The sequence below is a fragment of the Lepidochelys kempii genome, chromosome 24 (genome assembly GCF_965140265.1).
Source record: "Lepidochelys kempii isolate rLepKem1 chromosome 24, rLepKem1.hap2, whole genome shotgun sequence".
Taxonomy (NCBI): Eukaryota; Metazoa; Chordata; order Testudines; family Cheloniidae; genus Lepidochelys; species Lepidochelys kempii.
The window spans coordinates 2,967,088-2,993,781 of record NC_133279.1 but is presented as its reverse complement, the minus strand read 5'-3'; the positions used below and the strand labels follow the sequence as shown (position 1 = coordinate 2,993,781).

Sequence of the window (26,694 nt, the reverse complement as noted above, 5' to 3'; positions counted from 1 at the left end):
GGGGGAGCCAGGTCCAGATCTTCCCAGGGCTGCACAAGGCCTTCCTGACACCCCCCCGAAAACACACACACACACATCTCCCCAAGGGCAGATATAGTCTGGGGGCTTCACCCCTCTCCCATAGGGTCAGGGGAAGGGGGGCAGCTTCCTCCTCCCCACGGGCAGATGTGTGTGCACGGGGAGGTTACACACAGGGAGTAGGGCATTCTTCCCTGCCCCCCCTCCAGGACGGATGCAGGGTTGGGGGGGGAGCCCCCGCCATGGGTTCTCCTGAAGTTGCACATGGGGTGAGGCACCGCCCCCGCCCCACCCAGGTTCGTTCCACCCGCCCCCTCCCCAATCCTGAGGGCAGATCTCGGTTAGCCCCCTTGAGCCAGCTTAGCTCCCCTCCCCCCCAAGCCAGGTCAGCCCCTCATCCCTCCCCTGACTCACAGGCCCAGGTGCAGGGCTCCCCCCCGCCCCCTCACCTGTGCTTGCGGGAGCTGCGCGAGTGCCCCGACTTGTAGGAGTACCCCGAGTACTGCGACTCGTTGTCCATGTTGTCAGAGCACCGGGCCTTGTAGCGCTCCACGTTGACGGACTTGGGTCTCCCGACGGGGACAGCAGCCAAGGCGGCCGCTGCCTCCTTCAGCGCGGGCTTCTTCAGGCCCAGGGGCACCTTCAGGAAGTCGACTGTCACCTTGAGGGACTCTATTTTGATCAGCTGGCTGGGCTCCTCTCAGAAGAAAACGACGCCCTGCTGGGGAAGGGTGGGAGAGAATTAAGGCTCCCGGAGGGGATCCCCACCGGGTCTCAGACTAACTCCACCCTCCCTAAAAATCACAGCGGGCCGAGCCAGAGGGAGCCCCAAGGTCTGTCCGAGTCCAGCAGCCTTGACAGAGAATCCCCTGAGCCATCTGCTACCGGTGAGAGAGACCAGCAAGATGGAGGGATAATGGGGAGACGGCCACTACGAACAGTAGAAGCTGCAGAGACGGCGGCTCTTGCACCGGCTGTGAGATTGCAGGGAGAGGCAGGAAATATCGCCGGGTTGCCGACAAGGTCTTCCAACACAGCTTCCAAATTCCCCGAGCCGCGCCATCGGCGGCTTGGCAGAAGCCGATTTCTAGATGTAATTCTGACATCTTGATATTTGTAAGGTTTTTTTTTCTTATTTGCACCCATTTAAATGTTTGTGTCAAAAGACACAAGTTAAGCAGCCTTCACTCAAGCTCTCAGGAGTTCTCAAACAGCAAGGGTCTGACTCTGCCACTCTGTGAACTCCCACGATTCTCAGTGGAAATATTTCCTCCTCAGTTTGCACGCGTGCAGAGAAATGGACATTTCCCAATAAAAATCAAATCCTTCCAAGCTGACACTTAACATTTCCTGCAACAAACAGTGACTCCTGGCTGCTTCTTTTCCTCTGACCCCTTTTCTTAGTTAGGAGAAAGCAGTTTTTGTTTATGGGAAATGAAACAGCTCAATCCCACCAATCCTTAGCCCAGCCCTAGGGAACAAAGTGAAAGGCCCCTTTTCCCCGCGCCATCCCACGTCCACCTCCGCCCATCTTCCCCCAGACATTAGCATCAGTAGAAAAGCACTCCCTTGTCAAGAGGCATTTTTAAGTCACTGGCTTGGGACCTAGGAGAGTTGGGTTCTATTCCCAGCTCTCGCACTGGGTCCCAGTGTCACCCTCGTAAAATCACTGTCTCTCCGTGCCCATCTGTCTTCCCCATTTCAACTAAGCCCTTTGGGGGCAGGGTCTAGCTCTCACGATGCGTCAGTGCGGTGGCTGGTACAATGCGGGCTCTGGGTGCTCCGTAATACATGTCATCATTCATAACGCATTCGTAGCGGCTAAAATAATCTGTAAGCGTTAAGAAAAATAAGGCAGGGTCCGATTCTCCCTTCCACTAAGGTCCCTTTACACCATTTTGGCAGGGCAAAGGAGCCTTGAAGGGAGTGAAAGTGAGAATCAGGCTCCGATCACACTAGCTCCCAGCAATAACTGACACGAACATGTTACACTTGTTTGGGCTATTTCTCTCATGGCATTTTCTCTTTTAGCATCAGCTAGAACCCTGCACTCTCTGCCCTTTTATAAACAACACTGAAAGAGGAGCTTTTTCATGCACTGTTTCATGTAATTTATGTTTTAATTAATATCCTGATTGTTATTTTAATTGCCAGGAGAGCACCCAGGGCCAGGACCAACTTACAAATAATTTACTCAGCAAGGGCAGTGCTTCAGACCCATGTCAAAGCGGCAAGACGCTGTTAGAAGAAGTTTCCCGGCACAGACACGGAATCTCAGATCCAGAAGATCAATGCTGGAGTTTTGGCTTCTGCAAAGAACGCCGGGAAAAGCTCCTGGGCCCGATCCCGCAAAAGGTCCAGAGCGTGGAGTTCACATTTAAGTCACTGGGAGTGGCACAGGGGAAATCCAGTTTGCGCCCTGATTTGTGGGCTGTTCAACCCTAGTACCAGAGTAGCAGCCGTGTTAGTCTGTATCCGCAAAAAGAAAAGGAGGACTTGTGGCACCTTAGAGACTAACACATTCATTTGAGCAATGAAGTGAGCTGTAGCTCACGAAAGCTCATGCTCAAATAAATGTGTTAGTCTCTAAGGTGCCACAAGTCCTCCTGTTCTTTCTGCGAACCCTAGTACCATTATTCCTCATGTTGCGGTAGTGCACCGTGGCTGCGGCTACTAGCCAAGACCTTACTACCGTACACTAGGTACAGCACAGAAATGGACCAGAAACACGATCCCTCCCCCAAAAGCTTACTGCCAGGGAAGTGCAGCACAGAAAGGCGAAGTGACTGGCTCAGAGCTACACAGGGAGTCTGTGGCAGAGCAGGGAACTACATGCAGGTCTTCCAAGTCCCTGATTAGGACCCTAACCCCTGGCCCACCCTTGCAGTGGGAAGAAGCTTAAATTCACTTTCAAGTCCTTTTTAGAACCACCCTCTGAGAATCAGGACTTGTGGGTTCTGTTCCTGCCTCGGGAAGAGAAGTGTGGTCTAGTGGTCGATACACAGAGGAATGGGAATCAGGAGACCTAGGCTCTGCCACTGATTCTGTGTGTGAAGCTGGGAAGGCCACGTCACCACCATGGCCTCAGTTTCCTCATGTGTAAAATGGGAGGAGATAGGGGAGAAATAACACAGATCAGCTTTCATTATCAGACTCTGCAAAATGCCTTGAGATTCAGAGCTATCCCAGGCTGGAGAAAACAGGGATGGAATAGGTTAGACACCAAATTCAGATTTTTTGGTAAAAGTGTGGGGGAGGTAGGATGGCTGTAACAAAACCATATTAATATAAAATACACTCTGATAAAGGCTCTCTGTGCTATAGGCCTGGTAGCACAGTGATAGGCTACTCGTCTCTAAGGGGGAAAAGATCAGGAGTTCAAATCTGGTGGTGTAAGTGAAAATGTCTGAAAAGCACATCCAGGAATCAAGGCAGCAGAATGGCTGTTACGAATGAAAGTGACCGAACTAGCATGCCGCCCTTCCAAGCTGAGTGCAGCATCAAGAGTGTAGGAGAATAGCAATTAGAGGCTAGAATGTGATATCAATTGATTTCACTGGAGTGAGAACAGTAAATGAGCTAGCTGCTAGATCATTCACTGGTCTCACGCTAGTGAAATCCATTCATAGCAGCTGGGAATCTGGCCCTAGATTTAAAAAGAATTCTTTATGAAGTAACAATCTGAGGAATTAGCGGTACCTAAACAAAGGAATTTAAACACCATTTTTAGATGCAGGATGGCCCATTCAGTGGATAACATATGGAACAGGTCATAATAAATGGTATCAGGGCAGACTGAAACCAGTTGTAGGTTGCCAGCCAAACTCAAGTAGGGCTCAGCCCCTCTGAAAAAAATCACACCCCAGCTGCTTCAGAAATAAACGCACCCCAAATCAGCTACCACTTTTGAAAGCTTTGCCCATGGTTGACACAAGGGGTTAGGGAGGGAGAAGCCACCAGGACAAACCAGTGACTGGCAGGCTGGGGAACGAACCACCAGCTGCAGGGAAGGAAAACGGGCAGAAATCAAACCTCTGTTTGATAGCACGCGTCCTGCGGCACCCATACCTACTGCTGCCAGGTCATCGAAAACATAAGCAACCCGATTATTCCAATTAAAGTTATACATATCCACACGTGCCAATGTAATTGTTATTTAACCCTCCCACCCCCCTCAGCATTCCCATCCAGGTGCTCCTCATCAGACCAATTAAGAGGGTGGGGTCTTGCTCCTGTCTCTTTCCAAGTTACAAACAGCTAGGGGACCTTCTTGTGGTAAGCCCCGAACGTGGTTTGTTTCACAGAGTTCTGCCCGTCACCTTTACAGCCTCGTGCAGCCCTCAGCTCCCACGGCCAGAGGGAAGGTATCTTCCCTCTCTTGCTCCTTTGCGCTTCCTTGCTGGGTCTCCTCTACCCTCTGCCTCGGGACTAATTAGTCTCTTTGCTCTCCCCTGATCACCCCAATCCATCAAGTAGGCACAGCTCTTCTTAACGAGGTCCACTTTAGAGCAACTCATTGGCACTGCCGTGGCGCTGAATTCCAGCTCTGTCACGAGGCCCCAACGAGCCAGGGACTGCGCAGAGACACAGTGCAATACGATCCTTGCCCTGAAGATCTCATCCCCTGAACAGCCAAGACAAAGGGCGCACAGGAGGGAAACCGAGCTACTGATCTCTCCAGAGCCGGCAGCAGAATGCCAGGTCTCCTGGCGCACTAGCCAATCGGTTACGTTGCCTCCAAACCTACTAGAAAAGAAAAACAGGCTTTGATTTGCTAACTGAGTTATCAGGCCTGGAACCCTTCCTGAACAGAGCCACCAAACCCCACAGAGCCAATTTCACACTCGTTTCTCCCACTACAACTACACTTTGGAGAAAAGGGTCTTGCAACATGCCCCGGATACTACTAGCCCAGTAGGAACTGCGTGTGCATCTAGGAGCCCCCTCTCAGGAATAACGGTGAATGCTGCAAAAGAGCATTGGACCCATTAAGGGTGGGAAATTGCTTGGGACTCGTAGCTGCTATCCCTTCGCATAATGAATAGGCCAAAGATGTACCTTCACAGAGAGGCTTCTGGGTCCTTTAAGAGGCAGATTGGCCTAGTGGATAGAGCACTAGACTAGGACTCGGAAGATCTCATTTCTATTCCTGGCTCTGCCACTGGCCTACTGGGTGAGCTTGGGCACAGCCCTTCCCTGTCCTGTGCCTCAGTTTTCCCAGCTGTACAATCAGAGCAAATGACACCTCCTTTGTTAGAGCACGTCAAGAGCTACTGATGAAAAGTGCTCTATGAAAACTAGGGATTATCATTAAAGAACCATCTCCATCCCCTATTGCTGGGACTAGGATCTGACACCAGGGGGGGCTAGTCACAACCCTTCCATCCATGTTCGTCTGCTAAAAGGGTGGGGAGCACAGGCAAAGCCAGTGTGGGGGAGTCATGCTGTCCCGGTGAAGGAGGTGACGAAATCCTGGCCAGGATCCATAGGCCAGGGGAAGTGGGAAGCTGCTGAGACCCCACCCCAAGCTGTATGTGCTTGGATGACTCTCAGCTGCTTTTTAATTACAAAGCAGCACCAGTTACCATGCCAGGCCTCCAGGTATGGATCACATGATCCAGCCAGCTGCTTGCACCAAATACCTGCCCACACGCTGCTCTTTCTGGGATGGGTGTTGCAGACCACGCTCCCGCCCCCGTGGCTAGGATGGGAGGGCAAATCAGCACTGTGACTCCCACCAGAAGCTGTGGAGACCTCCCCCACCCACCCCAACTAGGTAATCTGATCTTTCACAGACGGTTTGATGAGCACAGAGGGGTGTGAAAAAAGTTACCATGGTGTCATCAGAGCACGAGGGTGCAGAGGCAATGACCCTTCGCGCTTACAGCTCCCGCTGCCTGAGGATCTCAAAGCTCTTCCTGAGTTAGTCAGAAGGGTGGCTTGACATGCCATAAGCGTGCTGGCAAAGAAACCGATCCACCCCACCCCACCTGCGGTATCTGTCAGAGGCAGGGAAGACCCTGCCCCCACTCCAGAAGGATACTTGGGGTTTGACCCAAATTATTAAAAAGTAAATAACAACTGGTGTAGTGCGGGCTGTTATCCCTGGTACTTCCTCCTTTGTGGGTGCGATTGCCCTCTTGAGTTTCAGTCCCTGAGGTCTCCTCCAAACCTCAAATCTAAACTCTGCGTGTAGATCAGATCACAGCTACTCCCGCTGAATTGCACTGATTTAATGAGTGTGCATGGGAAAGCCACACTGGTCCCAGCTAAAGAGTGACTCCAAGCTAATCTAGATAAACCAGGGCATCCTTCCTGGAGAAGGAGGGTGGTCCCCCATGTCCCAGGCTAACTCCCTATGTGACGGTGGGCAAGATGTTTAGGGCCAGAATTTTAAAGGTATTTAGGTGCCTAAAGATGCAGATAGGAATTTCTAAAAGCAAAAATCAACAGGAGTGAGATGCCACAGCCAGGACCCTCAGAGCCAGGACTCCGGGGTTCCATTCCTGGCTGTCAGAGTGCCGTATTATCTACCACTGACCCTGTTCTGAACTCTAGGCCAGCGGCTCTCAACCTTTCCAGACGACTGTCCCCCTTTCAGGAGTCTGATTTGTCTTGCGTATCTGCAAGTTGCACCTCACTTAAAAACGACTTGCTTACAAAATCAGATATAAAAATACAGCAGGGTCACAGCTCATTGTTACTGACTCTCTCATTTTTACCATGTAATTATCACACACATCGACTGGAATATAAATCTTGTACTTACATTTCAGTGCACAGGACACAGAGCAGCATAAGCAAGTCATTGTCTGTGAAATTTTAGTTTGTACTGATGTTGCTAGTGCTTTTCATGTCACCTGTTTTAAAACTCAGTAAATATCTAGATCAGTGGATGAACCCTCTGGAAGACCTCTGTACCACTGCTTTAGACCAGACTCTGCTCTCGAAGCCAGGAATGCAACCCAGGAGTCCTGAGGTCTTGTTCCCCTGCTTAAACCCTTTCTGTCCCACTCTCTCCTCCCCAGAAGTGGAGCCCCAAACCCAGGAGTCCTGGTGCATGCTGATTTGGATCTGCATGCAAAGGCATGACAGAATGCTATCAGTCTGAAGAAGGAACAAGACCAGGTGTTAACAGAAGTTCTCTGGTACTCCTGGATTTCTAGTTTATGTAAGATCCTGGCCCAGGCCTGAGTTTAACACCAAAGGGGGGCGATGGTGGGGAAATCAGCCAGCCCAGAGGCCTCAATGAACATGGGAGCAGGAGGGGTGGGAACGTGCGGGACACACACACACAGCTTGGCTTGTCCATGTTCGTATCCTTGAGGTTTAATGGGGCATAGAGGGTGGTTTGGGGGAGGGGAGGCAGAAACAGCGAGGGGATCTCCACCTGCAAGATTTTGGGGGGCACAGATGGGAGAGGACAGTCCCACTGCGAGAGGGCGTTTGAATCAGGACCTGGAGCCATTCAAGGTGATAAAGAATTGCCCGGCCCGAAGTTGTTGCAAAATCCAGTCAAATAATTCCTCGCAAATCTTCCCCAGAGACGAGCTCTCGGGCCCCCAGAGAGCCCCCCCGGTGGCTGACAGACTTGCTCGCCTGTCAAGGGGCTGCCCATGTGAGCAAGCGGATTGAAACCCCACACGCCTGATTCAAGCAGGGAGATTGAAACCCCACACGCCAAGGACAGTTGCTTGATTCAAGCAGGGAGAGGGTGTCTCAGCAGATTTCAAACCCTAAATCCAACCCCAGACCTCTCCCCCATTCAGGGAAAGCAGTAATCAGACCCCCCAGTCCTGCCCCCTACTATTCAGACCCCAACTTCATCCCTCGCAAAAATCCTCCTTAAATTCTGGGGTAGGCGATACCCTACCATGGCTCCCCCAACGCCCGTGAACCCCGTTTTCTTGCCGAGGCCGCGTAGGGCCTGTTGTGGGTAAGAGAGAAACCAGGCTCAGGGCTGGGGGCAGAAGGACACAGAGAGACGAGTTACCACGGAAATGCCATTTCAGTCAAATAAAACCCAAAATGTCTTTTGGCCTCTCCCAAGGCCCCTCTGCTTTGGGGAGGGGAGGGTGGGAGTCTTTTGTCCCAGATGCTGGATTCTCTCACATTTATCACTATGGAAACAAAAGCCCCCCACCCCGGTTGTCTAGGAGATGGCATGGAGGCTGGGGAGCTTGCATCCCAGTGTCCCAAGCGGTGGGGGAAAGGGGAGGGGGGAGGAAACACAAGCAGAAAGAGGGAGGGCCTGACCCCCTCCCCCCATGTCCCCCTTTTGGGGCTTTGTCTGAAAGGAGGAATCGGATTTCTGCAGGGAACAATGGGGTGCACAGCCGAGGCCGGCGAGAAGCAGCCCTCCCCGCGCAGGGGACGCCGGCATCACCGGCCTATTGACTAGCGCCAGTAGATTCACGCCGGGGCCGTGTTCCCTGCGGTCTGTTCCCAACGCCAGCAGGGCCTGCAGGGATACAACGTCCCGCGCCCCAGTCAACAGCACCGGGCCTGCGCATGCCCCCTTGCACGCAGCCCCCCTCGGCCCCCTGAGCCGCACGCATGTGCAACTGCGCACGTGAATGCATCCTCTCACAAGTGCATCCCCCCGCCCACACAGACCTACACCCAGACTCACCCGCGCATCCCCCCATGCCCCGGGACACACATTCACACGTCCACCCCCTTGCACTAACCCTGTCATAGCTCCATTTGCAGCCCCACCCTTAGTGCACACCTGTACATGGATTCACACGCATGCACACGCCCCCCCCCTTTGCAACTCCACCCCCCGCCTTTGCACACCTCCCCAGGCACGTCTGCACATGGACACACTCTCCAACATGCATGCACCCCAGGCACCCCGCCCCCTAGATTTTCACCCCCATACACCAGTGCAAACTGAGCCCCATCCCCCTCACCACGGCTCCCAGCTCAGATGTCACCACAGAAATTGGTGACACTCACCTGGCTGGGAGTTAAAGACAAATCCTGGGTAGTGACCAATTGCAGCTTCCTTTAAAGAAGGAGCCAGGGGAGACACACCAGAGCCAAGGAAGGGGAAGGCCACCCACTTTCTGAACCTAGGAGTCCTGTCCCTGCACACGTGGAGGGAACTCACCGACTCAGTGGCGCAGCGGGAGGGGGTTGGGTGCGGCGACAGAGAAGGGTCCTGTCCCCCCCGGTCTGATCAGTCGCCGAGACGCCGGTGCATCCCGATCTCGCAAAAGAAACCAGTGGCCAGATCCCAATTCCACTTGGTCCGGCCAGCTGCGGGACTCCACATCTGGAGCAGCTTAGGCACTGGGCTTCTGCTCCAGGGTCCCGCCGGGAAGCTGCAGGAAACCCAGAGAGACAGGAAATCAGCAGATGAAGGCCCTGCTGCAGCCGATACGACACCAGGGTACCCAGGCCTGGCCCAGGAACCCTGGAGACCAAGCAATGATCCAAAGAACTTCCCACTGCTCTAGCCCTGCCCAGCTCCAGCGTCCACCAGGGGCTGGGCTGAGACGCAGCAAACTCAGTGCACGTAAGCCACCAAACCATGAAGTGATGGGAAGATATTTAGGGAACAGGCAGTCAGGTGTAGAGGACAAAGGCTCCACTGATGCCCCGGTACCAATGCCCTGAGCCCCCCACAATTCCCTCTGCCCTAATGAGCCTGCCAGGCTGGTTAAGCCAAGAATCCTTAAACTGTCCCCAAGCTGTTTAAGAAACACCAGCTTCCTTCTAAGGGCAAAGCCAAAATTTTGCAGAACCGACCCCTAATTCTGGACATCCAACCCCACACCTGGGCAACAGACTCCCGCGGGACGGGAGTGAGAGCCACAGAAGTAAATAAAAGGGGCACTAGGTGGCAGGTTAGGTGCCTGAAATGCCGGGCCACTTCCTCAGCTCCTGCCGGCTCCATGAACAGCCCCCAAGCCGGCCATCATGAGAGCCGGCCAAAACGTGTCCCTCAAAACGTCTTTCAAGGGAAACTGGCTTTTCCCACCAACCTGAACCTGTTCGTGGTTGCCAAAACGTATCCTCAAAATGAAACACGTTGGCTAGATCTGAAACTAAACAAAAAGATTTCACTTCTCCTCTTTTAGTGGGAGAGCTTCCGTGGGGGAACAAAGAGGAAGGATGAAAAACAAAAACATGGGCCTCTCTCTTTTTCTGTATTTATCTGGCAGAAACATGCTCCATTTTCCAACCAGCCCCAGCTGTCATCAAAAGCCTTTTCTACCCACAGAGGGTGCATGGCTCTAACTCTGCTGGTATCTTTAGAGCCGCACAAGCCCTTTACAACGATATGGGTGCAAACCTGGCGTACGGCTGCAATTCACCAAGTGTACAAAAAAGCCAAAATATGGCTGAAAACTTCCAAACCAGGCCGTAACAGGCAGGGAACCCCAGCAATGATTCAACCTGGGGACAGTCAGAACAAAACACGTGCTCAGCCCTGCTTGTGGCCGCTTCCATCACTTCACACTGACTCAGCAGACAGTCTAGCCATCCGAGTGACAAGACTGGAATCGGATTATATAAAGATGCTTTTCCTGGTGTAGCTATTCCCACACAGTAAGGGGAACCAGGCCTCACGGGCATAGTTATACAGGTAGCCTATACCAGTAATTGCTCCTCTTGCGGACAATGCTTTTGCCCGTGGAGTTACACCAGCTCCCCCGACCCACATAAGACAGACACCTGGTAAAATTTCCTACCCAGCTCTAAACCCCATCCCTGTAAGATCAGGGGAAGCAGAAAGCAGTATAAAATCATAGCAACATAGGACCGGATGGGACCTTGAGTCCGGCCCACTGGCACTGAGGCAGGGCCAAGTAAACCTAGACCATCCCTGACGGGTGTTTGTCCAACTGGTTCTTTAAAAATCTCCAGTGATTGAGAGATCACAGCTTCCCTTGGAAGCTCGTTCCAGAGTTTAGGTGCCCTGAGAGTTTGAAAGTTTCTCCTGATATCATAGAATATCAGGGTTGGAAGGGACCTCAGGAGGTATCTAGTCCAACCCCCTGCTCAAAGCAGGACCAATCCCCAACTAAATCATCCCAGCCAGGGCTTTGTCAAAACTTCTAAGGAAGGAGATTCCACCACCTCCCTAGGTAACGCATTCCAGTGCTTCACCACCCTCCTAGTGAAAATGTTTTTCCTAATATCCAACCTAAACCTCCTGCACTGCAACTTGAGACCATTGCTCCTTGTTCTGTCATCAGCTACCACTGAGAACAGTCTAGATCCATCCTCTTTGGAACCCCCTTTCAGGTAGTTGAAAGCAGCTATCAAATCCCCCCTCATTCTTCTCTTCCGCAGAAGAGAATCCCAGTTCCCTCAGCCTCTCCTCATAAGTCATGTGTTCCAGTCCCCTAATCATTTTTGTTGCCCTTCGCTGGACTCTCTCCAATTTTTCCACATCCTTCTTGTAGTGTGGGGCCCCAAACTGGACACAGTACTCCAGATCAGGCCTCACCAATGTCGAATAGAGGGGGACGATCAAGTCCCTCGATCTGCTCGCTATGCCCCTACTTATACATCCCAAAATGCCATTGGCTTTCTTGCCAACAAGGGCACCCTGCTGACTCATATCCAGCTTCTCGTCCACTGTAACCCCCCTTGCTGCAGATTAAGCCCATTGCTTCTTGTCCTACCTCCAGTGGCCGTGGAGAACAATCGATCCTCGTCCCCTGTAGAACGGCCCTTCACACATTTGAAGACTTTTAGCTGGTCCCCACTCAGTCTGCTTTTCTCAAGACTAAACCTGCCCAGGCTTTTAACTTTTCCTCCTAGGTCAGGTTTTCAAACCCTCTGACCATTCTGCTGCCCTCCTCTGGACTCTCTCCAGTTTGTCCCCATCTCTCCTGAAGTCTGGTGCCCGGAACTGGCGTGAGCTTGTTAGTACCCACGACAGTTCTCCAAAACCTCGTCGGCCACAAGCCTTTCAATCCAGACCCTGCAGTTGCACAACCCCAGCCCCTGATACAGTTTAAATATTTGAAATGCAGCCCCCCGCCCAGGTCTGGGCCCACACTTAGTCTTGGGGAGACAGTGATGCCTCATGATAGTGCATGGAGGACTCCAGGGTTCCAATTCTGGCTCCGCAACTGGCTTGCCTGGTGACCTTGGGCAAGTCACTTCGCCGCCCTGTGCCTCAGTTTCCCCACCTGTAAAATGAGGATCATGACAGCAACTACCTTTGTAACATGCTTGGAGATCTATGGATGAAAAGCATGAGAGAAGAGCTAGGGAGGGGCCCAAGTTTTGCTTTGAATTTCAGGTTCATTCAAACCAAGAAACACAAAGGGCAAAGACCTGGCCAAAGCAAACCCACTAACTTCCATGTCACGCTGCTAAGGTTCAAAATAACACCCAGAAAGAGAGACTTGGATGACAGCAGGTTCAAAGAAGTTATTGATCTGGGATCTCACTGGGATCTGGGCGCTCCACATACATAGGCTGAGACAGTGCCTGTCCCGAAGAGCTTACCACTGAAACGGGCAAGGCAGGATCATTATCCCACGTGTACTGATGAGGAAACTGATGAGGAGGCATCCCAGTGCCTCCCCCTCCCCGCCACCCAATCCCCCTCCCCCAAAAAGATCTAGTGGTTACAAAGACCAGGCTGGCTGAATAGGAGGTAAAGCTCCTCCCACCTGACAGATCTTCACCACTGGGCCGCAGAGCGCCGGTATGTTAATTATTCCTCCTCGTTAGCCCTGGCAAAAATGAGCCCAGTGCTTTCTGAGCATTTAAGGTGTCTCCAACTGGGCACCCCCAAAATATATTTTAGCCAACCAAAATCACTACTCACTTTGGAAAATCTCGGCCAAGGTTTTCCGAGGCAGGAGCTGAAAGTTAGGGGAAATGAGACAAGCACAGCTAGTCGAGTATAATTTAGCTATTCCAGCACAACTCCCCAGTGTGCACACAGTATCCTGGAATAAAATCACTCTCACTGCAGAATAGTGTCCAGACCGGGTGCTCTCGCAAAACAGCTTATTCTGCAACAGGGACTCTGGTCAATTTCTCCACGGAGACCACCCTGGACTTCTAAATCGCGCTCCTGCGTGCTGGACTCACGGACATCAATAAGAGCTTTGGGCGCTCACTACATTTCAAAGCCAGGCTGCTGATTTAGGAACCTACGTACGGAGTTAGAGGTGGGATTCGTCAAAAGCATGGAAATGACTTTGGCGCATAAGTCATGATGAAAGTCAGTGGAACTCATGCGTCTAGATCACTGCCACGCCCTTGAAAATTTCACTGTTAGGAGCCTAAATTTAGGTTCCTCTTTTCAAAAACGAGTACGACTTTAGGGTACGGCTAACACTGCAAATAAACCCCGTGGTAGCAACTCTCAGAGCTGGGGTTAGCACCGCAAGGCTAAAAATAGCAGAGCAGATGTTCCCACTCAACTCCGAGCCCTCCTGCTTCACCCAGTTTCCAAGCCCAGGCTCCAGCCATGATCTTATTTTTTAGCCCCGGAGCCTGAGCCCCGCAAGCTCAAGTCAATTGCCCCAGGCTCTCAGACTCAGCACCACAGGATTTTGTTCACAGCGTAGATGTACCCTTAGTTATAATGGGTCTAACCCAACTCAAGAAGCCAGGAGATGTCCCAAGAGATGGCAAGAGTCAAGCAAACAAGAGGCTTGGAAGGGGAGCAGGTGATGACAGCCTCGGTCCATGGATACAGACACAGGAGACAAGCCAGCAGATGAGCAGAAATGAGACCCAGCCCAACGGCGGGAAGCTGAAACTGGAGTCAAGGCACAAACGTTAACCAGGGCAGGAATTAGCCATGGGAACAGCTTCCCCAGGGGATTTTCGGTTCTGAGAGAGACGCGTGACACACACGGCAGTTCCCAGACGTCTCCTGGACAAAGCTAGCTGAATTAGGTTGAAGCGTCATATGAGTTTGTTGTATTACGTATGATTGGGGGATTGTGCAGAATGTCTCTGGGGGGCAGACAACGAAGGTAAACCCTGGGAAGTGTTATGAGTGTCAAAGAAATCTTTGAAACAGTGTGCCAGACCAGAGCGAACTTTGCGTTCAGTGGGTTTCCTAGGAAATCCCCAGCGGGAGGTGAACGCAGATGCACCCTCCCCTTCTCCGGCCATGCAAAAACCCAGCCTTGTGAAGCTATGCCCTGAGCAGAGACCTGTTGTCTATTAATCACCCGCTCCTGGAATCTCTAGACCAAAGAGCCCAGCTGGATAAAGACCAGGCTGATTTATTCATGGCGCCCAACGTGTTATGAACTTGTAACCGCAGGGAAACCCCGGGTGAGGTTTGAAGGACTGACCCCTTCCAGAGCCCTTGTTGGAGCTGGGGAAAATCTCTGCTAAGTTTATCAACATGAGGGTGGGTTCTTTTATTGGGTCTTCTCCGTAGAGCTTTCACCTTAAAAATAGATGTGCTTGCGTAGGAAAAGGAGCGGGGCACCTTACCACGGAGAAAGCAAAGCGAGCTGGCTGAGCAGTCTGGCTCACTGGGAAGCTCCCCGTGCAGGCAGGGAGCTGCGCAGCCTGGAAATACCCCGGTCGGGGGGGGGGGGGGGGGAACGCACGTCTCCGCCCCAGAGGGGTGGCGGCCAAGGAGCCGGGAGTCTAGAAGCGGGTGTCCTTGCTGGACGATGAGTGGGGAATACAGGAGACATAGGCACTGGTCCAGCCGGCGGTTATGGGCTTGCTGCAGAAAACACCAGGTGGGTTCTCTGGCCTGTGCGACGCAGGAGGTCAGACTAGATGATCACAATGGTCCCTTTGGGCCTTGATCTATGGAGGAGCCAGTTCAGGGCATCCTTTCCAGCAGCACTGGATCTGGGGACCAGCAAGAGCAGATCCAGCTGTCCCTGAAGAAGTTACCGCCATGAAAAGGGGAGGCTGCAGAGACCCGCAACTGCCTCTGAGCCCAGAGGGATAAAACTTGCTACCAAGAGCAGGAGCAAAGCCAGATGGGCTGGGTGTGGAAAACAATCCATCACTTTTGCAAGGTCTGTTTGTAAATAAAGCAGCCCGCTGGCATTTCCCTGCTGGTTTCCCATCTTCCCACCTCAGCACCTGCCCCCGTCCTGGCTGCCTTCCACTTACACCTACACCCACACACCCCCGGATACACACACTGGACATAACAGCATGCGTCATGGGGTAATAACGCAGAACCAATGCGGAGACGCACAGGAGGGCAGCATCTGCCACTTGTCCCAGCACACGACCTCAAGGGGCTGCCAGCTGGGATTGGCTTGGCTCCATCAGCATTTCAGGGTACTTGGGATGGGGGAGAAAAAGGTCCATAGGGTTGGATCTAATTATTCATGTGTTTTTCCCCCACAGTGTATTTATAAAAGTTAAAAATCTTTCCCCACCGGCATCCAGAATCGCAGCCCAACAGCACCAGAGTCCAGTGGATAAGGTTGATACATCTGCAGGGCACAGGGCACTAGACTAGGAATGACGAAAGCTGAGTTCCATTCCCAGCTCTGCCACGGACATGTGGGCAAGTCACTGCCTCACTCTGTGACTCAGTTTCCCCTCTCACCTTTTGTCTATCCAAAGTGCAAGCGCTTTGGGGCAGGGACTGTCTCACTACATGTCTGTGCAGCACCCGGCACAATGGGGCCCTCCTCTAGACTGGGGACTTTTAGACAATAACGTACAGTAAAAAATTATGACCAATAACCAAGAGGCCATGTCTGCTCTAGGGCACCTGTCCACTGGGTTCCCTCCACCCTCAAACCAGTATCAAAATTAGCTTAAGGGCTTGCAACTAGCAAAACAGGACATCACCGTTTCAGGATTCATAGATCTTAAACCACAAGGACTCACCTCCTGCATAGCCCAGGCCAGAGACATCCACCCAAGTCCTGTACTGAGCCACGGAAGCCAGTCTGGCTCTGAAGACGTCAAGAGATGGAGAAGCCACCACCTCTCTTGGTAAATTCTTCCCTCTTCACAGAAAGGGCACTGTAGGGGTGGCTTTGTGGCTGAACCATGGTTTATTCCTGCCTTTATTAACAGGGGCAAGAAGCCTCCATGCTGTAACTCTCCAGGATCCAGGTTTTACCCTAGGTGCTTACCATGCAGACATTTGAAAATGGGGATGGGTATGACAGGAGGGAAGGTGAGTTTTAAACTGCCCAAGCCCCTGGAGATGGGTTATGTTACATGGTGCTGCTGCACTTAGGCGGTATTTGTGATTCATGCCACGGGCGCCACCTTTAGCAGGTCTATAAATCTAAATCAAATAAACACAGTTAAATCAGGATGGTTTTAATAAGGGTGAGATGACACAATGCTTCGCATGCCTGCCACTGCCTTGAGTCCGGCCTCTCTGCTGGAGGAGCCAACCCAGAGATTGCTACCGTTTCCTACTAGTGCTCAGACACAGCTCTATGGGACTGTTCACCTACAGACCTCACAAGGCTCTGCAACAATGGGGAAACTGAGGCACAGAAATCAGAAGGTCACACAAGGAGTTGAGCGGGAAATAGAACCCAGGAGTCCTGGAGCCCAGTCTAGAGCCTTCCCCACAGGGCCACCCTGTCACCCTATTGCTTAGCCACACCATGCAAAAGCAGGGCCCTCAATTAGAGATCTGTCATGTTTCATCCTCATCTGGAGAATGCCACGGGACCTTTCACAGCCACTGAGTGACGCAGCCCGGTCGATCTCATTTTTAACTGCAGACCAGATCTTAGCATCAATGAGAATCACACCCACTGCTTCTTGGGCAAGCCACCTCCCTGCTCTGTGCCTCAGTCTCCCCATCTTACAGATGGGGATAAGGATACTGTGCTCCTGTGGAAAGCGCTTTGAGATCTATAGACGTAAATGGCTAGATAAGAGCTAGAGGGTTATTTATTATCTTTAGCATCATTGACTATCAATGGCCTGGATCAGTCTGTCTGAGAGATCCTCTCTCTCTCTCCTCATGACATGCTGGAGATCAGCGGAGGCCCTGATGCTACATCCCTCTCGACAGGACAGAGAGGGGTGGCTAGCACAGGGATCCGTGGAAGGGCCCGCAGGTCTGCCCTGCCTGTTGACTTCCAGGGCACATAGCAGTGACCTGCTCTTTGAGGCGAGGTAGGGGGATCAACATAGGTCGGCGTGAGAGGGTGGGGAGCGGACAGTCCTCTCTATCTTAGGGTATATCTACCCTGTAATAAAACCTGAATGGCTACACTGCAATTTTATAGCCCCCCAGCCCGAGTCAGCGGACACGGGCCAGCCACAGGTGTAGATAAACCCTCTGGAACTTACATGGCCCCTCATGACCACAGCACTCGAGCCCGTCCACAATCTGCCCCATATTTATCCTCACAACAGCCTTGGGGGAAACCGGGGAAACTGAGCCACAGAGAAACCAAGCACCCGAAGTCACACAGGGAGTCAGAGAGAGCAGGGGATTGAATCTAGAGCTGCCTAGGACTTGGGCGATCTAACCACTGGGCCATCCTCTCTCTCGGCTAGAACTTGATTGCTAGCTGCTGTCTAGCAGAGGCGCCGAGATGACTGAGCAGCCTGGTTGTTTTTGTCATTTTAAATGCCAGACAGGGGCTGCGAGCCTTCGCACGGGGAGGTGTGTGGGGCGGGGGAGACTGCTATTCCAAAGTGAAAAAAAGGTGAATAAATTCAGAGGACCAGAAGGGACCATTGTGATCATCTAGCGTGACTTTTTTGTTTGGTGTCTGTACAGCTCCTAGCGCCACAGGGTCCTGGCCAGTGACTGGGGTGCCTACGCACTACCGTAATGCACCTAATAAACAATAACATACCGCGCCCAGCACAGTGGGAACCTGGTCCCCGACTGGGGCTCCTAGGCGCTACCATAATACACCTAATAACTATTAATAATCACACCCACAATAGAGGCCAGAGAATCCTTCCCCCACGTCCCGTGATGTCTGTAGGAGCTGGCGCGCATCTCTGAGAGACGCCCAATCTCAATGTAAGGACTCCAAGCGACGGAGAATAAATGAGTAAATGTTCCAGCTTAGGAGCCGAACAATTCCCTCCTACACCCGTAAGACCTGGGGATTGGAGACAACGCCTGCTTGCGTTCCAAACTATGTTTTTGGTTCCATACGGCTAGCTGGCTGGATACAATGGGACCGCTTTCCCCTGCTGTCCACCACATCACGGCCACCTCCACCCCCCGCCGGGCCTGTGCAGTGGCGCCCCTCGGCTGGAGCAGGGGGGCAGCTGGCTGGGGGGGGGGCAAGGCCTGGGCAGCAGAAACAGGATCTCACATGGACACTCGATCCTACGGGAGGCTAGGGGTGCTGCCAGCTCCACTAATCAGATGCCCGCGGATGGCAGGCCAAATTTCAGAGAGCACCCCTGTTAAAACCCACACAAGTGGCCGCCACGCTGAGCTGCTCAGGGTGCCACGGCGCTGGCTAGAGAAGGGCTTAGGTTGCATAAGTACCCCAGCAGGGAGGGAGGTGGGGAAGGCTTACCAGAGGGCTGTTCCACTTGGGCAGATAAACTCCAGCCCTTCCCAGGTAAAAGCACCAAGAAGTAGGTCACCAAGAAGCTTTTCTCACTGGCTGAGGAGAGCTGCGGCTATTCATAGCCCTGAACGCCAGCTCCACGTCCCCACCTCTCCTCAGCTGGGAAGCTGGAAAGAGGCCACCGACAAAATTTACTTAACTCTCCATTGTTTGCAGTTCCCTCTTAGAAGCTCAAACAACAGGAAAAAAAAAAATCTTTCTTCTCCACCGCCCTGGGTCTCCTCCAGCCCTCACCCCCTCCCGATACAACCATCTGAGCTTAGAGCTTTGCAAGACTTCACAAACATTTCGCCTCCCAGTTCTGATCTGCCAGCCAGACCTCTCTCATTGTCAGAAAACCAGGCAGCAGCCCCCACTTGGTTTTACAGTGAAAGTGTTGTGACACACACACACACACACGCCGCCCCAACTTCATACACGCACGTGGAATCAGAGGCCTCATGAGCCAGGTACAATCCCAGGGCTGCCGGCTCTCCTGATTTTGTTGCAACTTTCGCAATTTTTGGTGGAACAGAAGAAGAATTGCCAGATTAGAACAGATCCACCTAGCCAGTATCCTGTGTCTGACAGTGGCCAGCACCAGCTGCTTCAGAGGAAGGTGCAAGAACCCCATACCAGAAAAATGTGGGATCATCTGCCCCCCTCCTCCCCAGGATGGTCTATTATGATAACTCTTAAAATTCATGTTCTCCATATAAAGGTCGAATCCCTTTCTGGATCCTGCTAAATTCTTGGCCTCAATGACTTCCTGTGGCAGTGAGTTCCACTGGCTAATCAAACATTGAGTGAAAAAGTATTTCCTTTTGTCAGTGTTTAATTTCCACCTTGTTCCTGTGTTATGAGATGGGGAGAACAGACATTCCCGACCAGCCTTCGCTAGGCTTAGTTTTCGTTAGCTTATATACGCTTTGATCCCTTCCCATGTTTTCTTCTGAAAGCCACAGCTCCCAGAGGCATGTGATTACGAGACTCACTATTGCCAATGTCAAGTATTCAAAAATCTTGAGTTGGGTCCAAAAAGCGTGAGAGTTGTAATTTTTTTTAAACCAGATTTTTTTTTTACATTATACACTTCGCGGGGTTTTTCCTTTGCCTGCTAGATTTTGAGCTTTCATGGCACATTCTGGACATATTTTCAAGCTTTTCTCTGCAACCACAAAAGCTAGACACTTGACTTTAAAAAATGAAAGCTGGGATTCTCATGCAGTCATGGGATTCCAAGCACAGGGGTGTCACCAAATTTTATGAGACATGGGAGAAGACTGTGAGAGTTCATGAAGTATGTTTCTAGCCCTCCCGATTCAAGGGAGGCAAAAACCAGAACCCCAAATTCATTATTCCCGCCCTAAAACTCATGATTTTAAGCCTCTCTCAGGATTTGGGGGGTGAGGGGGTAGTTCGAATTTTCTACCAGGTCCCTTTGGCCTTGTCTATATGAGAAAACTTGTATTGGTTTAACTAAAAATCTATTAAACCCATCTAGTTAAATCAGTGCAAATCCCCTAATGCAGATGCACCTGAACCCGCTTAAATCAGTAAATTACAGGCACGAGCTGATTCAAGCAGGCGTTTGCCCCAGTTTAACTAAATCTATTTTAAAACTGATTGAATTACACTGGTGCAACGTTCCTCATAGAGACAAGAACTGGACTGGAAAACTGGCTTCTATTCCTGACAGCAGGAGTAGCACCCCTGCAAATCCCTGGGGAGCGATTCTCCAGCGCCTTGCACTTAGTGCATTCCTTTACACCAGTGCAAACTGCCTGTAAAAGGCAAGTTTCAGAGGAGCAGCCGTGTTAGTCTGTATTCGCAAAAAGAAAAGGAGTATTTGTGGCACCTTAGAGACTAACCAATATATTTGAGCATAAGCTTTCGTGAGCTACAGCTCACTTCATCGGATGCATACCGTGGAAAATACAGAGAGGAGATTTATATACACACAGAACATGAAACAATGGGTGTTATCATACACACTGTAAGGAACTAAATCACAATGCTTTCACAGCCCCTCCGCCCTCCCTTTGCAGGCGTGTTACGCCAGCACAGCACGATTTTGCACAAGTGAATCACACTGTAAAATGGGCCTGGTTTGTACCCACGCCAGGGATTGAAACAGGCAGTTTTGGTTAAGAGACCCAGAGCAGCCCTGGGCTGGATTATTTGCTCCCTCGCATCCCTATCTCAGTCCCCTAGCTAAACAGCTCCCCGCTCATTCTGGCAGCAAGAATCCCGCTTGGGCCCTCTCTGATTCACAAGCAGGAGCTCCAGAGAGAGACCCGTCACAACATGCCCTCCTGGCCCAGATCCCCAAGCTCCAAGGAGGAACAGCATGGCAATGGCCAGTGTGCGTAATCTAAATGCAGGGCAGACGTGGGGCATTTCCACGGGCAGGGGCAAAGAAGTCCCGTTTCCTAAACAGCCCTGTCTCTCCACCCCTGATAACTTCAGTTCCCAAACGCCCCACAGTCTGCAATGCAGAGCTCAACCCCACCCACGCCAGCTCACTCCCAGCCCATCATCACAGCTTCCAGACCATTCATTGTGTCTGTTTCCACCCGCGGCCCCTCCTTGCAGATCAAAACCTTTGACAGTCAAAGCCGCCTCATTAGCCCCAGACAACCTGAGCGGGGAAGTGAGCAGCCCCGGGACACAGCCTGATCTTCACCCCAAGGACAGGGCAGAGGCTTGGAACGGGAAGGCCAGCTGCCCCCATCACATGTCACTTTAACCTCTGCATCCACCCCAGCCGGCGCCTGACCCAAGCACTAGCCAGCACAAAAATTCTGCTAATTTACATGAACGTGAAGCTGCGAAGTGAGACTGGGGAGAAGGCGCACGCAACCGGGCAGCCAGGACGCTGGGAACCTACTCCCAGTTGAGTCACAGTGTGTCCCTGGGCCAGGCGCTTTGCCTCGATTTCCCCCATCCTAACCGGTACCCATCTCTGCTCTACCTGACCCTCATTCCTCTAGCATCTGTACACCCCCCCAGTCTGACGTACTTATCCTCACAGCCCCCACGAGCAGCAGGGCAGGGCTACTGTCCCCAGTGTACAAATGGGAAACTGAGGCGCAGAGAAACTAAGCCCAGGGTCGCGCAGGAAGTCTGTGGCAAGGGATGGATTTGAACCCAGGCCTGCCAAGAGCTAGGCCCATCAGGCTTGGCGAAGCTAAGCCATTAATGTTTGAGAAGTGCGGCTGGCTTCCCGAAGGGAAGGTTTTACGCTCTTTAGCGGCTCACATTCTGAAGCAAACGTGCATGGGGGTGGGGGGGATTTTTGTTTCTTTACAAACTACCATTAGTAAATATTTATATTTCAGTAGCACATAGCAGTCCCAGCCAAGATTGGGCTTCACTGTGCCAGGCGCTGTACAAACCTAGCAAGTGACAGTCCCTGCCCCAAATTCACTTCACACAACAAACCGAGCCTGGTCAACCCACCAGCCCTCTAATCCCAGAATCTCCAAATCCAAGTAACTCGCCAGGCTCCTGGCGTCAGGTCAGAATTATCCTCATCTCCCCAACCAGGAGGCAGAATCACGGAGAGGGGAAGTGACTTGCCATCCAGCAGCCGAGCCAGGAATGGAGCTCAGGTGAGTCCTGCTCCCCCAAAGACGGGAAGAGAACCCAGCAGGGCCAACTCCTGCTCCTTCCTCTAACCCCCAGACCCCACTGCCTCCGTCCCACCCACTGAGACCCCGTCACATCTGGCGGAGCTGGCGACGGCTGCTCAGCCGCTTGCACCAAGGCTGTGTGGAGTTTTACGGCTGGAATGTTACACTACCGTAATTACAGCTCCCACACCCCAGGACTCGTCCACCAACGTGCTCGGGCGGGCGGCGGGGAGAGCAGAGGGAGAGACTGCACCTATGGGGCAACGCAGAACATACTTTTGAAGGAGCCCAGAGCGCAAGAGGCCCAATCCTGTTTGCAGTTTAGGCTAGTGCAAACCCAGAGCCGCATCCGTGGATTCGCTCTGGGTTTACACCTGTGTGACTGCAAACAGAATCTGGCCAGATGTCTGCAGCCGTGCAAAGAGAGTGCAGCATGCTACCAGATCACCAGAGGGATACGCTCCCTTTGCACGGCTGCAGACGACCACACAAAGGGCCGGACAATGATGAGTCAGGCCCCCTGTTGGACCCTGCCATACTGGACAGGGGTCCACCTCTCGCATGGAGCCCTTTGCAGGGTCAGGCCCTAAATAAGCAGCGCATCAGCCTGCAGGATCCCCAGGCAACCAGGTCTAGACACCAAAGCAGCATCTTTGCTCTCCTCCCGCTCCAGCGATTCACGCAGCCCATGTGCCTTTGGCAACCGATTCACCTTCACAACTCCCTCCCCGCTGTCTTGTCTGCTCTGCTTCTCCACAGGATGAGCCTTACAGTCGAGCTCAAAGACCCCACAGAAGATCGGAGACCCATGGCGCTGCACGCACACAGTGAGAGACACTAACAGCCCCAAAGAGCTTACTTTCCAAAGAGACAAGCCTGGCAAAGGGAAACCGAGGCACAGAGAGGGGGCAGTGACTTGCCCAAGGTCACCCGGCAGGGCAGTGGCAGAGTTAGGAACAGAACCCAGATCTCCTGACTCCCAGTCCAGCGCCCTACCCTCTAGACCATGCAGCCACTCACAGAAAGCTCATCATTTCTCCCCTCTAATGCGCCACACATCTCCTCCCCACCCCAGAAGGTGCACTTCAGCGCACTTGGTGGGACCCTCGCTAAGCCGTGGTCATCCCAGATGAAGGTGTCACATCCAATGAAGTGAGCTGTAGCTCACGAAAGCTCATGCTCAAATAAATTTGTTAGTCTCTGAGGTGCGACAAGTCCTCCTTTTCTTTTTGCGGATACAGACTAACATGGCTGCTCCTCTGAAACCATCAGCTTTGAGACTCCACGGCTCCCTGCCTTTGCAGGTTCTTCACCTCCCCACGGCAGGTAACCCAAACTCTGCGTTTGATTTAACAAGCATTCAGGGGCGCTGGGACAATGGGCCTCACGGGGGTGCTGAGAGCCATTGAACCAAAGTGTAAACCCTGCATAGGATGGAAACCACTTCAAGCCAGGAGGTGTGGCAGCCCCCTTCCTTCCAGCACCGCTGCAAGCCTTGGTCATCTCTCCTCTGCATGAACGTTTACCAAAGCTAGGGCTTAACCCGGTACTTTTGGACACGGATATATGTGCAATTAGGCTTCACCTACAGATCATTTGCAATGCCACAAGCACGAAGCTCTTCCAGGCCGTGCAGCATCACCAGCGCTCCCGCGGAAAGCACATTCCATCCCATGCAAGTAGGTTTAATATAAGAATCACTGAGTGACGTTCTCCAGCCTGTGTAACGCGTGAGGTCAGGCCAGATGATCAGACACATCCCTTCCAGCCTCGAAATCCATGGACTAAAGTTAAGTAGAGTTTTGCTTGAAGGCCTCTGAGATCACTTTAACCCTCGATTACTAGTCCGCAGCACCACAAACTAAACACCCCAGGCACCCAGGCTCCCCTGAGCCTCCCAGCCAGGAAAGGAGCCATCTCCTCATCGAAATTAAGTCATCTGTTCATTAAGTCCGGGGATTCAGAGAAGAGAGCAGCAGTAACTCCAGGGGAGTCATGCTGGTGTTAAGCGAGATCAGGATCAGACTCCGTCTGCCTCCGAGCCCAGATCAGTCCCAACACAATCCAGAACTGCTGTGATTAAGCAACAGCCAACCCCAGGGGCCCTGTGAAGCGATTTTTTTTTTTAAACCTCTTCTTCAGTTATTACTTCAAGGCCTGAAGGGGAAATCGACTCACACGCCCTTTCATGATGAGAAAAGCTTCCCAACCCTGACAGAGACCTGGGGCAGGATTCTGGTCTCACACCTGGGGTAAATCGGGAGTAACTCCTTAGTAGTTAACTTTGGTGCACGGGAGTGAGACTGGTGCAAGCAGGATCAGAATCCAGGCCCTCGCTCTCACAGATCCAGGTGAGCAAAGCTGGCAGAGGGAAGCATGACAGGAAGATCCCAGTGAATCTGACTGGGAGCATCGAACATTTACACTTCTCCCCACCCCCAATCAAAACTTATTTTTGCTACTCCCTCAAAAAAAGGGACTATCACCCCGGGTGAAAAAGCTACAAAGTGCAGGAAGTTCCCTGGCCTGCCCCAAATCAAGGTGATATTAGCCCAGTTGCCAGGCCAGGTTGCCATCTTTCATTTGCACAAACGTGCAAGGATACATGAAGCGACTAGGGTGTTCTGAATTTGCACCAGTGCTGACAAATTCCCCCTCTGCATCACAGGGGCATTCAAGTCTTGTCTAGACTGGGGATTTTTTGCACTGATGTAGTTACACCAACGCAAATCCTTAGCATAGACACACTAGTACTAGTGTAAAAAAAATAGGCAATTTGCATCAGTGATGGCTTTCACCTGGATGGAGGCACACCTCTGTTTACACCAGCGCAGACCACTGTTTGCACTGAGGTTTGCACTAGTGTAGCTATAATCATGCACAGAGGAGCCCTACACCATGGATAACCCATGCAGAAAAGCTGGGTGGGTTTCAGTATATGGGGAGGAGGGCCTTATACACCTCCTTGTTTTTCCACCTGGCAGGCACTTAAATTCACACCATGAATTTCACATTTCATTTTTCCAGGAGCAAATTATTCTTAAACCAAAGGCAAAAAAGAAAGGGAAAGGGGAAAAAAAAAAAAAAAAAAGGCTTGTAGGAATACTCAGACCACGTCCCCCCTCCTCTCCTGATCCCGTGTCCCCACTTTGATCCCAGACCCTCCAGTCTCACCTACAGTGCATGTGGGATCTATTCCACCCTAGGGGAAGTGGGGGACAGCAGAAGGGTGGGTCTGATCATTCAAAAGGGACCCAGAAGCCTGCAGACAACCCCCCTCTTGAAAATACTCCATCTCCACAGGCCAGGGAGCGAGGAAACGAGCCAGGTACAATAACCCCCCCCCCCCCCAGTACAATAAAAATAAACACCCCCCCCCCAACACACAGACACACACACAACAGAAGAGGTGGGAAATGAAACGCAGGCTGCGATTTATCTCATCAGGATCCCTCCCTTTAAAAAAAAAAAAATCTTTCCCTCTCCAGCCACCAGCTCTTCCCCACCGCATGCATTCCCCACCTGGCCACAACCCCAGGAAAGGGCCTGGCTTGGGAGGCCTTTTTGTGTGTGTGTGTGGGGGGGGGGAGAGCAACAATTAAAATCATGCACATTACACAAGCCTATAAACAATCCACTTCTCCCCCCTCCCCACAACACCCTCCCCCTTCGGTGTTAATGAAGAATCTCCTCTTGTAAGCCCCCCAATTCCCAAGCCTTCCCCTCCTGCCTGGGACTCACCCCAACAATGGGCGAGCAGGAGCCTGCTCTGCGCCTTTGCCGGCTCGGTCGCTGCGCGCCGGGTGGGTGGATGCAAACTTTGATCCGGCGTGAAGCGGGCTTCACGCCGTGTTTTTCAGAGGGCGACTTCACTCACCATTGCGGCGCCCGGCCGGCCAGTCCGGGTTCCCCTTAACAACCGGGGCGCAGCTTCTCTTCTGTAGCTTCTTGTGCCTTTTGTTAGATTCCAACCCCCCCCCCCACACACACACACGCCCCCCCCCACACACACACACAACCGCAATTTAATGGTGGGCTTTGCCTTCCTCCCCCCACACACTTTCTTCTTCTTCGCAACGACAGTTAAAAATAAAAATAAAAAAGGGCAAAACGCGTCGCTTCCAAAAAAAAATCCCCCCCCCCCTTTCCGAAATCCACGGGAAATGCCCTTCGTTTACCAGGCTGCGGCTTGCCTCGCTTTGCGCCGACTGCGAAAGGTAACCAAAAACAACAACAACAAAATCCCGGTGCAAAGAAAGCGCCTGGAAATTGCGGATCCCGGCTGCCAGCCTGCGAGTGTGTGAACGCAAAGTCCTCCCTGAGCCCCCCCCCGGCTGTTCTAGGAACCGGTTCCCTCCCCCTCCAGCTCTCCCATTGTCTCCGAGATGAAGTTCCCAGAGTCCCCCCCCCACCTCGCCCGCATCTTGTTTAGTGTGTTGGTGTTAAAGGGAAAGAGCCGGCGACGGGGGAGGAACGGGCACTGTCTGGCAGTTTTCTTCATTTAAGATTCCTGCCAGAGGAAGGAGGCCTCCAGCCCTCCCACATTTTAGCTGGGG

The 26,694-nt window shown here is 52.3% G+C and overlaps 1 protein-coding gene across 6 annotated transcripts in view; it reads right to left on the bottom strand.

Annotated features, from left to right (window-relative positions):
• The window catches only part of VANGL2 (VANGL planar cell polarity protein 2), a 42,866-nt gene extending 16,449 nt beyond the window's left edge, over positions 1-26,417 (bottom strand). The window contains exons 1-3 of one of the 6 annotated variants that reach the window (XM_073323064.1): positions 26,317-26,417; positions 9,134-9,347; positions 468-739 (exon numbers count right to left, since the gene is read on the bottom strand). In XM_073323064.1, coding sequence (XP_073179165.1) covers positions 468-538 — 71 coding nt within the window. In that variant the 5' untranslated portion in view covers positions 539-739; positions 9,134-9,347; positions 26,317-26,417. Of the gene's footprint in view, positions 1-467; positions 740-9,133; positions 9,348-25,879; positions 25,934-26,015; positions 26,080-26,316 lie in introns of those variants that run through there. The other 5 variants (XM_073323068.1, XM_073323066.1, XM_073323065.1 and 2 more) reach the window with 5 other exon arrangements.
• Between the last annotated feature and the right edge of the window lie 277 nt (positions 26,418-26,694).